This window comes from Corylus avellana, chromosome ca1, assembly GCF_901000735.1.
Source record: "Corylus avellana chromosome ca1, CavTom2PMs-1.0".
Lineage (NCBI taxonomy): Eukaryota > Viridiplantae > Streptophyta > Magnoliopsida > Fagales > Betulaceae > Corylus > Corylus avellana.
In genome coordinates this window covers 45,814,072-45,829,773 of record NC_081541.1, presented here as the reverse complement: position 1 = coordinate 45,829,773, position 15,702 = coordinate 45,814,072, and the positions used below count along the sequence as shown (strand labels likewise).

At 34.5% G+C, this 15,702-nt stretch overlaps 1 protein-coding gene across 1 annotated transcript; it reads left to right on the top strand.

The window, feature by feature from the left end:
- The first annotated feature begins 1,692 nt into the window (after nucleotides 1-1,692).
- Nucleotides 1,693-8,071, top strand: LOC132178822 (beta-amyrin synthase-like). Its single transcript, XM_059591381.1, has 17 exons — nucleotides 1,693-1,935; nucleotides 2,534-2,719; nucleotides 3,053-3,142; nucleotides 3,292-3,489; nucleotides 3,622-3,706; nucleotides 4,501-4,667; nucleotides 4,774-4,965; nucleotides 5,066-5,179; nucleotides 5,433-5,552; nucleotides 5,678-5,800; nucleotides 5,865-5,963; nucleotides 6,587-6,643; nucleotides 6,780-6,970; nucleotides 7,047-7,224; nucleotides 7,452-7,532; nucleotides 7,626-7,709; nucleotides 7,832-8,071. Exons 1-17 carry the CDS (start codon nucleotides 1,735-1,737, stop codon nucleotides 7,952-7,954), a joined length of 2,289 nt encoding a protein of 762 aa, XP_059447364.1. The 5' UTR covers nucleotides 1,693-1,734; the 3' UTR covers nucleotides 7,955-8,071.
- The last annotated feature ends 7,631 nt before the right edge of the window (nucleotides 8,072-15,702 follow it).

Genomic DNA, 15,702 nt, shown 5'->3' with positions numbered 1-15,702 from the left:
CACCCCAACGGCACACTGCACTGTGTAGTAGTAGTCCTAGTGGGTGTTTCATGTTTGATTGTTCATTTGTTTGAACTTTGAAGGCTTAGTCTTGAGATGGGAAGAGAAGAGGTGAGTCTGGTGAGGAGTGAGGAAGTGAGTTGGTGAGGAGTGAGGAGTCTTGTCTCATGAAAGGTGGAAAATTGGAAATAGAAGATAAGAAATGAGTGGTTGAAAGATAAGAATGAAATTTTTTAAGGAAAAAAAAAAATCTGCAACTAGTAGGCTGTAGACTTGCGCATTTTATTTTTTTACTTTGTTTTTTCCTGAGCAGTAGGCTTGCGCATAAGTTGAAGACTGAAGTTAAAGGAAAGAAAAATAATAATAATAATAAAAGAAATAGTTGTAGACAGTAGAATGGTGAGTTTTGAGGTAGAAAAAAAATATATTAAAGAGAATAGAAAGGCATTAGATTCTAGAAGGTGAGAAAAACTAAGACAAAAAGATGAAGATAGGCGTTAGAATTTAGATTATAGAAGGGTGAGTTAGTGGAATTTGAAGGAAGCCTCGGCCACCCCCAAATGGCCAAGAGCCACCCCCAATTTTTTTTTCTTTTTTTTTTTTTTAAAAAAAAAAAAAATTAATAATAATAATAATTTTTTTAAAATTAAAAAAAATTAAGTAGGTGCCACGTGTCAACATCTAATTGGTCAACGCGGAATTCTGTTAGGTCAACTGACGGAGGGACTAACTTGGTCATTTATCAAAACCACAGAAACCTCCTGTGATAACCGAACCACAGAGAGAGAAAAATAAAGTTGTCAAATCCCAGAGAGTATTAAATATTTAACCCTAAATTGTAATGAAAAAAAATCACACATAGTGCGGGTTATAAGCTAGTTTTAAATAGTGCTTAGAACAAAGGTGTGGGAATACATAGTAATCTGGCGGCATAATTCATATATATCATGAGATATCTAATAATTCAAATGACTAAGGATTTTTTGAGGAGCTACATGTTGTAGCTCAACAAATCCTTATTAAGTTGATAGTTTAAAAAAAAAAAAAAAAAAAAAGTGATTTTTAGATAAATTTTAAGTAAATATTTGTTAAGCCAGAGGTGAGTGCTCAAAGACAAGAGCGCAATGTTCACTATTCTTTTCAAAAGTTTGTGATTGACTAAAATGATGGAGGCCACAAAACTCCAGCTCTTTTGGTAAAGAGAGATCTTTGTGGTTCATATTTTAATTGAATATAATATATCATTGTAGTTACTTGAAATAACGGAAAACAATAATTTTAGGGTCCCCCAAATTACAAAAAAAGAGAATTTAAGGCAAAAGAAAAAATTTAAGGAAAAAAAATAATAATAATTTAAGATATTTTTTTGCCAATTGGTCCCTCTCCAAAAACATTTTGACTTTGGGTCCCCCAAATTCAAAGCTGACTCTGTCCTTGTTGGGTTCTAATCAAATTTGAAATAATGTGAATATAACATTATGAATGAATAAATGTAGATATAACATTACATCAAAATAATGGACTACTATTGATAACTGGCTCATCCATGCAAGTTGATGATTTATGCCCACCCCACAAAATAGTGAAATACAGTTAGTTAGTAGAAGCCATGCAATTATGAACCCAAAGTTGGCACATCCTCGATCAGCCTTATTGCAATTCTATAAAAGGTTTACGTAATGGGTTTTTTTTTTGCTCAAATTAGTTTGAAAGAAAGTGATCATAAGGAAGAATATGTGGAGGCTTAAGATAGCAGATGGAGGAAAATGCCCTTATATCTTCACCACAAACAACTTTGTTGGAAGGCAGACATGGGAGTTTGACCCTGAGGCTGGTACCCCAGAAGAGAGGGCTCAGGTTGAAGAGGCTCGTCAAAATTTCTACAAGAACCGGTTTCACGTGAAACCTAGCAGTGATCTCATATGGCGAATGCAGGTATACGTACCCTCATCCTCTCTCTCTCTCTCTCTCTCTCACTCTCTATGATCTATATATACTAAAAAAACCTACTTTCCTGCATCAAGAAAATCTTTGCCGTAGAGTGGGGATAACAATTCGTGTTTATATTTGAGTTTCGAGTTGTATCGATATATAAGTATAAAGTTATATAGGTCAATTCTAACCCGATCAATTTAATTAAACCGGTTAAACTCATCAATGACTCAACCCTAACTAACTAATTTAGTATGAGGTTCATGTATGTTCAAGGGTCATGTCAATAATTAGTACTAGCCCTATATTGTGTGTCGGGTTCAGGTCATGTCGGTGTATGGGTATAAAACTATATAAATCAACTTTAATTCAAACCATTTAATTAAACAAATTACATCTCTTAGCTGTAACATATTGATTTAATACTAAATTTGTATTAGATTTGGAAATCGTATAAAATATTATATAAAATATTCATAATATCATGATATATTGTAATCTAGAGGCTTTAAAATTCAAAATATCATGATATAATGAGATATCTAATAATTCAAAAATTATTTACTCTAATATGCTCATTTCTTTGTCAAAATGATTGCAGTTTCTTAAGGAGAAAAACTTCAGACAAACAATTCCCCCCGTAAAGGTTGAGGATGGAGAGGAAGTTACACATGAAAAGGCCACAACTGCATTGAGAAGGGCCGTCCATTTCTTTTCGGCCTTGCAGGCTAGTGATGGCCATTGGCCTGCTGAAAATGGTGGTGTATTGTTTTTCCTTCCCCCTTTGGTGAGATTTATATTTATTATCAAAAAAAAAAAAAAAAAATTATCAGTGTCATCATTGTGATCACATAATCAAATAGATTCTATTTTGGGATATTTACGTAAAAAATTACACATCAGGGAATCTTTTGTAATACCAGGACAAATCATCAACAACGAACATAACAGCTTTTTCTAATGACATTTAACTCTGAAACATCTTCTAATTAAGATTGATCAGATTATGAACAACACCATTGGATTTATGACGACATGCTTGTTGCTGACTTGTTTTGGTTTTCATCTTGATGCAACTGCGCGCTATTAATTGTATTCTATTTAATCGGAAAAAATGCAGGTAATGTGTTTGTACATTACAGGACATCTTAATACTGTGTTCTCCGCTGAGTATCAAAAGGAAATCCTCCGATACATATACTATCATCAGGTGAATATTCTTGGAAACATTACATGCAAATTATGCAATAAGGATTAGAGTTTTTGCTGAATTGCTTGCTTCCTATCCTTTTTTTTTTTTTTGGTTGGTGTTTAAACAATCATGTATAACAAGTACGCTGTAAATTTTTCGTATAGTAGAATGAAGATGGTGGGTGGGGATTACACATAGAGGGCAACAGCATCATGTTTTGCACGGCTCTCAACTACATTTGTATGCGTATACTTGGGGAAGGACCTAATGGTGGTCAAGAAAATGCTTGTGCAAGAGCGCGAAAGTGGATCCTTGATCATGGTGGTGTAACACACATACCTTCTTGGGGAAAGACTTGGCTTTCAGTATGACCATGTTTCATAAATCCAATCATATTGCTTTCATGGCCAATTAGGATATATATATTCAAAAATTCACTATGCATAATGATTGTTTGTTGATAATTAACTCTAGTATGGATTTTCCCTTTGTTGTAGATACTTGGTGCGTTTGAGTGGATTGGAACCAACCCAATGCCTCCGGAATTTTGGATCATTCCTTCATTTCTTCCCATGCATCCATGTTTGTACATATATGCTTACTACTTCATTAACTTCCTAAAATGCCAATGTACTTTAGATCCTTATTGTATAATGATTAATGGAATGTTTTTAAATTCATTTTTGTCCAATGTAAAAAATTAAATATAGTATTGATGCAGTGCAACTTAGTGGGCTGCAAAGATGCACAATAATAAATAATGGATAAATATTTTTAGATCTCAAGTCTATCAAAGATATAAGAAATATTCTCAAAACAGAGAGTCTATCTAGGGTTTGAAAGAAAATAATGAAAAAACTCAACTCTGAGACTTCTTATTGATAAAAACTCACATATAATTAAAAGTTGCATTCTAAGGGCTATAAACATGTATTTATAGGCCCCCAAATCCTAAACCTAATAATACTACAAAATAGAGTCGAAGTGCAATCCTACAATGGCCATCCAGACGGAACATAACGTCGTCAAGACGGTCACTGAAATAAAACATGAAAACTGTAAATAAACATGGGCGTCCAAACGGTCTCCAGACAAGGCTCTCAGGTTTAGGTGCGTCCGGACGATCTTCGGACGAGACTCCAAACGAGGCTCTCGGGAATGCACTTCACTCTTCCCGTTCGGACGGGCTTCAGACGAAGTTGTAGACAAAACCATTTTTATGAAATCTTTAACTTTACGGTCTACATCAAGTATTTAATTGAAACATGGTTAGCACTTTTATTTGAGTTGTCTTATTAGAGAGGTTTTACTTTCTTCTCTTTGCTAATTAAACTTGCAAGATATTGCTTATCAATTGTCTTTCCCCTAAAATGCAGCCAAAATGTGGTGCTACTGCCGCATGGTGTACATGCCCATGTCATACTTGTACGGAAAAAGGTTTGTAGGCACAATCACACCTCTCATTCTTCAATTGAGGGAGGAACTCTACACTCAACCTTACAACGATGTTAACTGGAAGAAAGTGCGTCATCTCTGTGCAAAGGTGAGTTTACCTTAATCTTCTTCTCACGGTTCATACTTGCTCATTGCTACATATGCTTTTCAATATATTCTTCCAACACAATGATTATGCAAAACTATTGCTACAGGAGGATCTCTACTATCCCCATCCTTTGATACAAGATTTCCTTTGGGATAGTCTATACATATTCACTGAGCCTCTTCTCACTCGTTGGCCCTTTAACAAGCTAGTCAGAGAGAAGGCCCTTCAAATAACAATGAAGCACATTCATTATGAAGATGAGAACAGTCGATACATCACTATTGGATGTGTGGAAAAGGTAATGTTATCATATAATCAAGGGAAGCAATAGAAAGCATCTATTAGGGCTATATATATATATATATAACAGTACTCCTAAAGCCATTTGCATTTAACAGGTCCTATGTATGCTTGCTTGTTGGGTTGAAGATCCAAATGGGGATTATTTCAAGATGCATATCGCTAGGATCCCAGATTACATTTGGGTCGCTGAAGATGGAATCAAGATGCAGGTCAATAGACATATTCTGCAGCCAAAAAAAAAAAAAAAAATTGTAGAACTTTTTGTCTTTCTGTTGAACATTTGAATTGCACTTCATATGAAACAATGAATGAGGATATTTAATAAAATAAATTTATTTCTAGAGCTGGTTTTGTAAATATATACAACTAATCAAACTTGAGATAAACCCCAAGCTCTTGTTTTCAAGAAAAATGAAGGGATCACTGACTTTTATATATATATATGTGCCATTTTTTATGCAGGGTTTTGGTAGTCAAGTGTGGGATACTGTTTTCGCTATTCAAGCTTTACTTGCTAGTAATCTCACTAATGAAATTGGACCTACACTTGAGAGAGGGCACGACTTCATCAAGAAATCTCAGGTTTCATTTTCAATTCTGAAAGCATCTCTTCACCGCAATCATCAAATCTCCCTTTCTTTTCTTTAATATATATATATATCCAGCATTCATTCAGACTAATTATTCTTTCCTTAAAAAATTATAAGGTCAAGGACAATCCTTCTGGAGACTTTAAAAGCATGTACCGTCACATTTCTAAAGGATCATGGACTTTCTCTGATCAAGATCATGGATGGCAAGTTTCTGATTGCACTGCAGAAGGTTTGAAGGTAATTAACTTCGTTTAAATGCTCCATAATTGATTTGTTCTCACCAAATTCTCCTCTATTTCAGTGTTGCATGCTTTTCTCCATGAAGCAACCAGAAATTGTTGGTGAGAAAATGGATCCCCAGCAACTTTATGATTCTGTAAATGTCATACTTTCTCTACAGGTGAGGATTAACTTTTACTAGTATTAAATCAACAGTTACTTCAAAAGTTTAAGTTGATGGAAAATTGTTGATTTTAATTACTTAATTAATATTCTAGCACTTCTTCATACTTGTGCGCTCAAACTCCCATTTAGTAATTGAATAAGGGAAATTGTTGACTTTAATTATTTAATTAATATTCTAACAATTCTCTTCAAAAGTGGGCTCAAACTATTCATATTAAGTGAGATCCAACACTTAGAATATTATTTAATTAATATTAACATTATTCCTTATGTGTGGGCTCTATTCATAAGTGAATAATATATTGACGCTCAACAAGGTTCGAATTTATAACCATAGTTCTGATACCATATTAAATTATCTATTATACGAAAGTCTAAACTTATAAGAAATGATTGATTTTAATCATTTAATGCATATTCTAATTTCTAACCGCTAAAATTGTATTTTTAAGTACAAATATTTCGTAACTATCGGCATTGAATAGGAAAATCAAGTTGCATTTGGTTTTTCTAAGGATATGAAACTTTTTTAAAGTTTCCTTCATCTAGTGCAGTGTTTATTTCTGAAGTATTTCACTGTGTTCATATCAATAAGCTCTATTGTATGGCTTAATGCAGAGTAAAAATGGTGGTTTAACTGCTTGGGAACCAAAAGGAGCCCACGATTGGTTGGAAGTAAGCGCCTTAACGTATTGAAGTGGCCTTGAAATATGCTTATGGGAATATTTTAAAACTATCTGGTGCTTCTAAATTCTTATACTAATGGAAAGATTCTCATTCTTCTTTTTTTTTTCTTTTTTTTTTTCATTAGCTGTTTAATCCCACAGAATTCTTATCAGACCTTGTCGTTGAGCATGAGTATGTTGAATGCACTGCATCAGCAATCCAATCTTTAGTTTTGTTTAAGAAGCTATACCCCGGGCACCGGAGGAAAGAGATCGAAAATTTCATAAAAAATGCTGCTCAATTCCTTCAAGACACACAAATGCCTGATGGTTCATGGTATATATGTTCCTTTTCTGGTTTATTTATTTAGATGTACCTGAGAAATCTATTACATGATTAAGCATTTCCACAGGTATGGAAAATGGGGAGTTTGCTTCACATACGGCACATGGTTTGGACTTGGTGGATTGGCTGCAGCTGGCAAGACTTACAACAATTGTCCTGCTATGTGCAGAGCTGTTGATTTTCTACTCAGAGCACAAAAAGATGATGGTGGATGGGGAGAGAGCTATCTCTCATGCCCAAACAAGGTAATGTTTTAACTAGATAATGGTTAAAGCCTCTTAATTCTTAATTATTTTTTTTTCATTATCATTTACTCTTAAACATCATTGATGATAATGTAAGAACCTTTAATAGCATGCAACATTCGATTCCACAAATTATTTTTAGGGGAAGAATTTCTGTCAGTAATAGGCTGAAAGAATCTCTATGCTTGATAAAATTACAAAATCTCTGTGCTTGATTATATATATAGATATATGTACCTCTTGAAGGAAACCAATCAAATTTGGTACAAACTGCATGGGCAATGATGGGTCTCATTCATGCTGGACAGGTGACTTGATGGTTTATATTATGCTCTCATTATTGTCATATGCTTTGATCTTGATTCCTGCATATTCTGATGTTAAAACTGTATCTGCAATAGGCTGAAAGAGACCCAACACCTCTTCATCGTGCAGCAAAGCTGATAATTAATTCTCAACTGGAGGATGGCGATTTTCCTCAACAGGTACCTCTCTTTAACAATGCTTCAAATTAAGAAAAGGAAAATAACTTAACTTGAAGACTATTATATATGCTTGAAAATTTTGCCTACAAAGCTTTCTAATCATTCATCACTCTTTCATACAGGAAATCACTGGAGTATTCTTGAAGAACTGTATGTTACACTATGGAGCATACAGAAATATTCACCCGTTGTGGGCTCTTGCAGAATACTGCAACCATGTATTATTGCTCAACCACTGTACATAGGAGACACTGGTAAGAAATTAAGCCAGTTGTTAATTCTCTTAATTTACCAAAAGATAGATGTGAATAAGGAATATTATACAATGTTGTAAATGCAAATAGGGGAATGTTAGGTGTTCTTTTAGTATTTTTCACGTGTCCTTCTAGACTTCTAGTCCTAGGTGGATATTATTTTCTAAAAAAACAAAAAATAAAGTCATCCTTCTATCTCTTAGTTGAATTTTAGAAAATAATATCCATTTTAGACAAGGACATCGAGAAAGCACCTATCATTAATTTCCCCTACGAATAATATGTAAGAAATTTCCTAATTATAATAAAGTGTGGCTCATATGTCCCGTGTATTTATTTTGATTTAAATTAAAGAAAATAGCGGGTGTTCGGTTATTTTTTCCAAACAAGAAATTATTTGTCTGTTTTGGGCTTCAAGTCTAGTATTAAAACTTCTTATTTTCATTGTGCAATGCCATATATTTCTCTCAAAATTTCTGTAGTCTTCAAAAATATGCCATTTCAATCCAGTCCATTGAGGCATCCACATTGCACACAAGATGGCTGGTTCAGATTGTTTCAATCTAGATGGTGTAAAAAACAAAGAAAAGAATCGTCCGTCTACTTGTGCTTTTTTATTTATTTATTAAGATGACTACAAGTTTTTTTGACATTTGGAAATGGTCAAAACATTTATGAAAAATATAAATTCACTCCCTCAACAATCGGGCAATTTCAATTCATTCCATCGGCTTTTATATTTGAGTAATGCTATAAATCTTTTTAGAGTCATCTCAAATATGATGTGACTTTTAAAATCACCAATAGATTAAAAGTTAATAAATCACATCTCAAATTCAACGGTAATTTTAAAAGTCATATCACATTTAGGATGACTCTTAAAAGATTCTAAAAAGACTTATAGCATATATTACTCTTTACATCTTACTCATAAGCTCCAAAGTTTTTTCACGTTTTCACTTCACTCTTTTTGTCCAAAACCGTCTAAAACAAGATTACAAGGCATTAACGGGTTTAATGCCACGTAAGTAATTTTGTCATATTAATTTAAAAATAACTTTTTGTTGTAATAGACATGGTGCTACATGATTAAAATATTAAATGATCTTATAATATATACCCAATAATTAAACTTAAAAGTCTCCAATGGATAGCTCAATCGACTGGTGACCACGCCTTATAAAGTGAAGGTCACTAATTCAAATCCCTCATTCCCCCTCTTGTGTGGACATGTCAACAAAAAAAAAAAAAAAGGTAAAATCCACTTAACCTTCTCAAACTACCACTCAAATAACAATCTATCCCCCAAATTATCAATTACGACAATTTAATACCCAAATTATCAAAACAATGACAATGTACCCCATGCTAACAAAATGACGAAATTATCCCTATAGAATTTTCAATAAGACAAAAATACCCTTAAAATTTTGAAAAAAAAAATTAAATTTTAATATTTTTGTTTGGGTTAATTACTAAATACTCCCTGGAGTTTCGTTGCTTTACTTTTTTCTCCCTAGAGTTTGATTTTTATCACAGGAGGTTCCTGTGGTTTTGATAATAAACCAAATTAATCTGATCGTTAGTTGAGTTAATAGAAGTCAACATGGACCAATCAAATGTTGACACGTGGCATCTACTTAATTTTTATTTTATTTTCTTTAAATTAAAAAAAAAAAAATGGGATGGCTAAGCCACCCCCTTGGCAAATGACGAAATTATCCCTACAGAATTTTCAATGAGACAAAAATACCCTTAAAATTTTGAAAAAATTAAATTAAATTTTTCGTATTTTTGTTTTTATTTTAGTAAGGGTAATTTCGTCATTTTTTAACAATTGAAGGTACATTGTCATTGTTTTGATAGTTTTTGAGGTAAATTGTCGCAATTGATAGTTTGGGGGGTAGATTGTCATTGAGGTGTTAGTTTGAGGGAGTTAAGTAGACTTTACCAAAAAAAAATAATAATAATAATTAAACTTAAAAAAAATTAATTTAATTAATAAAGTAAATACTCAAAGTTTAACGTCCAAAACTATTTGTCACCTTTTCCATTTGTTTTTTTTTTTTTAATAATAAAAATAAATAAATAAAAAGAAGCTGAAAATAAGGAAAGCTAAATACATTTGATTCTGGATTCTCCAAGCTTATCTGACGCACAGATCCACCCACGTGCAGCGCCGACGCGGCAAGGACCACTTTCGCGAAAGGAAAGGACACCCTCTTCTGCGCTGTCTTCCTAAATTTCCACCAGATGCTTCAATGTCTGTCAAGAAAAAGTCCTTCTCCTTTACTTTCAATTCAAGGAAATTTGCACTTACCAACCAAAAAAAAAAAAATTCAAGGAAATTTACTCCTGTCCACTAATCTCTCCCACTCTATCTCCTCCTTCGAACAAATATCAACAAAAAAAATTATTATTAAATTTGAGATAATTTTTATTTATTTAACATTACTCCAATTACCTTTCTATCTAAAGGTTGGGTGGGACTTGGGGTGGCCGAATAATCTTAATAGTCAAACAAGACATCCCTAATGGCCATTTAAGTAGCTTGGGGTAGCCGAAGTATCTTAGTAGTCAAAGAGAGACATCCCAATTTCTTAGTGTAGTTGAGTAAGTGCTTTTTCTTTTTCTTTTTTTTCAAACTATTTTGATGACATAAAAGTGAGCAATTTTCTTAAAAGGCTTTCTGGTAGGTAACATATTTGAGACAATATTTTTTATGAAATAAATCAGTATATTTTTAAAAAATACAAACATATGTAAATTTGACTCATTGCTTCTAAAAAGAAAAACAAAATAAATCACTATGTTGTTACCATGAAGAGAGGTGTGGTTTCATGACCACCCATGGCCTATTGTGGTAGTCGTGCAACCGCTTATAATCAAAATAATGGTTGTTACGTAGCCACAACAATAAATTAGAGGTGATTGTGTAGTCATCCCTCTTATCATTCATTGACAATGATAATTAAGAGTGGGCAAAGCCCGCATAACCCAACCTACCCGCACCACCCCCAAACCCTTTGGGGGTGTCTCCACTAGGGGTGGGCATGGGTCAGGTCAGGGCAGGGCGGGTATCGGCTTTTTCCCACCGTCCCGCACCCTGCGGGTTTTGGAAATTCCAACCCGTCACCCGCAAAAAATTACAATATCCGCGCGAGCTTGGGTATTGTGGGGCGGGTTGAATAGGCATGAGTTTTGCGGGTCAGGTTGGGTCGAGTAAGAATCCAAGGCATCAAAATTTTCTCTTCATATCATTTTTTGGTCAAACCATATGCAATGGTCCATGGGTTTTGGCCTATTTTGGCCCAATCAAACCGGCCCAACTTAGCCTACTCTATAAGGCTCCAATTCAAGTCTCAGGCCTAGTCCATGGCCTAAATCATTCATTGCCACCACCAGCCACTACCAGCCTCCATTGCCGCTGTCCTCCGCCTCAGGCCGCCACTCTCTAGCCACTACTCTAGCGAGCCCAAAAAAAAAAAAAAAATCTCTTTATTTCCCTTTCTTTTTCCCAAACTCAAGCTTGCACCTTGAGTTTGAGGGAGGATGTTATAATATTTTATATTATTCTAGTTGCCTTATATGTTCTAGGGTTTAGTCTAGGGTTTCTTGCTTATCACTCATATAACCTCTCTATATATAGAGGCATCTGTAATCACAATAATACAATCAATCATTATCAATACAAAGTAGTCTATTATTTCCTTACGCTCTTTCTCTTTTCCCTCTCTCATGCTTCCGCTCCAATATATTCAACAATATATTTAACAGGACTATTGAAAGTGACTGAATTATCACTTCTGGCATTTGGGGTGATCAAACAACACCTTTTGTGGTGGGGTGGTTCGACAATTACCTCTGCGGCTCCAAGCCAACCCTTTTTTTCCCTCTGTGCCATATATGTGCAGTCATGATCTCGTAGTTATTGAAATATCCAAATCCTTTAAGAATCAGATAAGAATAAACCACTAGAGAAGCTAGTTGTCTAAACAAGACCTACTTCACAATAAATGAATGGAGTAATGGAGGACCAATCTTCCATTTCCAATTGAACCCCATAGTGCAAGTAGTCGGTGTGCTACAGCTGCAGAAGGATATTGTGTTGTTGATGGTCTTTCGTGATAATGCAACACCCCTCCATTTTGCCTTAGTGGGCGGCCGGTCACCCCATGTGGGTGGTTGGAGCCACCCCCAACTTACAAAATGGCCGATCTGAGGTGGTCGAACAACCATGTTTCAAGTGTCAAGTTTTCGGCATCTTCATTAGAATTTTTTTAGAGTAAAACTTGGTAAACTATCAAAATGCCAATTTATGTACTTTTTTTAAAAAAAAAATGCCGGTGAAGAGAAGAGAAATGGGAAAGAGTGATTCGAACTAGTGACATCCGCTTCATAAAACATGGCCTCCAACCAATTAAGCTACCATTTAGAGACAAATGTAGTAGAGCGAAAGATATGAATAAATAAATGTGGATATAAGATTACATCAAAATAATGGACCACTATAGATAATTGGCTCATCCATGCAAGTTGATAATTTATGCCCACCCCACAAAATACAGTTAGTTAGTACAACGCCATGCAATTATGAACACCCAAAGTTGGCACGTCCTCGGCATTATTACAATTCTATAAACAGCTTTTCGTATTAATGGGGATGCTTTTGCTCAAATTAGTTTGAAAGAAACTTATCATAATTAAGGAAGAATATCATGTGGAGGTCCACAAGAGGTAACTCAATCGGCTGGGACCACGCCTAATAAAGCAGATGTCACTAGTTCGAATCCCCCTCCCCCCTCTTGTGCAGACATTTCAAAAAAGATATATATATCATGTGGAGGTAGCTTAAGATATCAGAGGGTGGCAAAGACCCTTATATCTTCAGCACAAACAACTTTGCTAGGAGGCAGACATGGGAGTTTGACCCTTAGGCTAGTACCCCACAAGAGAGGACTGAGGTTGAAGAGGCTCGTCAAAATTTCTACAACAACCGTTTTCACGTGAAACCTAGCAGTGATCTCATATGGCGAATGCAGGTTCCCTCATCTTCTCTCTTTAATTCTCTCTATTTATACCATGCAATATATCGATCATTTTATGGTTATTGATGTAACGTATTTTAGGTTACTTTTTATGTCACTTATAGAGTCGACCCGCAATACACGCCTAACAACTAAAAGAGAGTTTGAGTTGACATGTGAGAGGAAGCGCTAGAATATAAATAAAATAATTCTATTTTCCTTTTTGGTCTTCATTTTGTCATGATTTATGGTATGTTGCTTACCAATTATACATAGGTTAATGGAGAGAAACTATTTTATATATGGTCCAGATTAGAGTCCACAACATCTAACTGTGTATATATTACATACATTGTCATGTCATTTAAAATTTTAAATGATGTGACACTATGTATTAATGTTAAATGCTGTAAAATTTAATTTTGATCATAAGATTGAGAGGATCATGCTACAATTAAGCTTTATGGAGCTTACATTAGTTACATACAGTTAGTGTCATTTCTTTACCTTATTTTGCTTGAAAAGATTTTTGAAATTAAATTATAATGGAAAAAAACATATAATAGCTGAAGCCTACAAATTTAGTAATATATAAAAAATAAAATTATAATACTATAATTTTATTTTATTTTTTTGAAGTTAAAAAAAAAAAAAAAAAAAAAAAATCGCCCATAATGCGGGTTATGGAGCTAGTTTTAAGTAGTGCTTAGAACATGCAAAGGTGCTGGAATTCATAGTAATCTAGCGGCGTTAGGCCCTTAAAATTCATATATATCATGAGATATCTCATAATTCAGAAATTGTTTACTCTAATATATATGCTCATTTTTTTGTCAAAATGATTGCAGTTTCTTAGGGAGAAAAACTTCAAACAAACAATTCCCCCGGTAAAGGTTGAGGATGGAGAGGAAATCACAAATGAAAAGGCTACAGCTGCATTGAGAAGGGCCGTCTACTTCTTTTTGGCCTTGCAGGCTAGTGATGGCCATTGGCCTACTGAAAATGCTGGTGTATTGTTTTTCCTTTCCTCTTTGGTGAGACTCATAATTATTATCAATTATTATTTTTATCAGTGTCATCGTTGTTATCATCACATAATCAAATAGATTCTATTTTGGGATATTTAGTATTAGTCGCCATGGATTTTCATTGATGCCCTAATAGGGCTGGGTCAATTTATGGTTCAGTCGAACTTGATGGAGCGCCTGCGGTTCCCACTATCTAAGCCCCTCATGTGCGGTTCCCAGCGAGTAGGTACTACTATGGTCATGCCCAAGTAGGATAGTCACAATTGGTTTCCCCGGCCTACCCTTTAAAAAATAAAAATAAATAAAAAAACTCTGAAACATCTTCTAAGATTGACTAGATTATAAACAGTACCATTCGATTTATGACGACATGCTTGTTTGTTGACTTGTTTTGGTTTTCATCTTGATGCAACTGCTAATTGTATTCTTTTTAACTGGAAAAAATGCAGGTAATGTGTTTATACAGTACAGGACATTTTTATACTATGTTCCCTGCCCGCTGAGTATCAAAAGGAAATCCTCCGATACATATACTATCATCAGGTGCATATTCTTGGAAACATTACATGCAAATTATGCAATAAGGATTAGATTTTTTGCTGAATTGCTTGCTTCCTGTCCTCTTTTTTTTTTTTAGATGTTTAAACAGTCATGTATACAAGTATGCTGTAAATTTTGAATATTGTAGAGTGAAGATGGTGGCTGGGGATTACACATAGAAGGCAACAACATCATGTTTTGCACGGCTCTCAACTACATTTGTATGCGTATACTCGGGGAAGGACCCGATGGTAGTCAACACAAGCGCCCCCCCCCCGGCCCCCCCCCTTTTTTTTTTCATGGGGGTGGTCACCAACAGCCAAACAAATTAATACCCGTTTTCTTGTGCCCAGATTTTTTTATTTCTTTTTTCTTTTTTTAGAAAATGGTTGTTTTGAAAATGAGTTTTAGAACTATTAAAATATTTATTAAAAAAACAAAGAAATTGATCTAACCACCCCATAGCCAAATGGGGTGGGTGGCCAAGGGATGGCTAGCCTGACTAACAAAATCCTTTCGTACACTAGACCATCAGCCTAATATCCTCCTCATTGACTCACAATATCTCAGCTGGGAGGGCTTGTGGTGGCTACAAAAGATGCCACTCTATGGCGCTTTGCATTGACTCATGAGTCTTGCCATTTTGTTGTCATGCCCTTCAATTTTCACCAAATGCTAGTCTTGCTAAGAGAACAAATTAAGATCTCTGGCTTGGAAATGAACGTCATGCATGGATGGAACTAAAGATGGAATCCCCTCGCCATGGAGGAGGAACATGCAGCTTTTGTCCGAGGGGCAGCTCAATCATTTCTCTAGCTATTTTTTATTTAAATGACATGTGTAACAATATGATTGATATTGTTGTGACACATTAACAGATTCTGTTTTACGACATGAACTTATTTTTATTTTTTTTAGCTGACCCGCAGAAAAAATAAAAACAAAAACCCATTGTAAATGCAAATTTCCAGAAAAATAAGGTAGTTGTTACCATTTTTCTCTTTATAGAAGGAATAGTTAATTCCTAATTACCCAAAAATTAATTTTACATGTCATTTTCCTTTTTTCTTTCTTTTTGATTAGTTGTATAGTAAAACAGATGTAACTTAGACAAAGGAATTTTGGTATTAATATATGGCTCGTA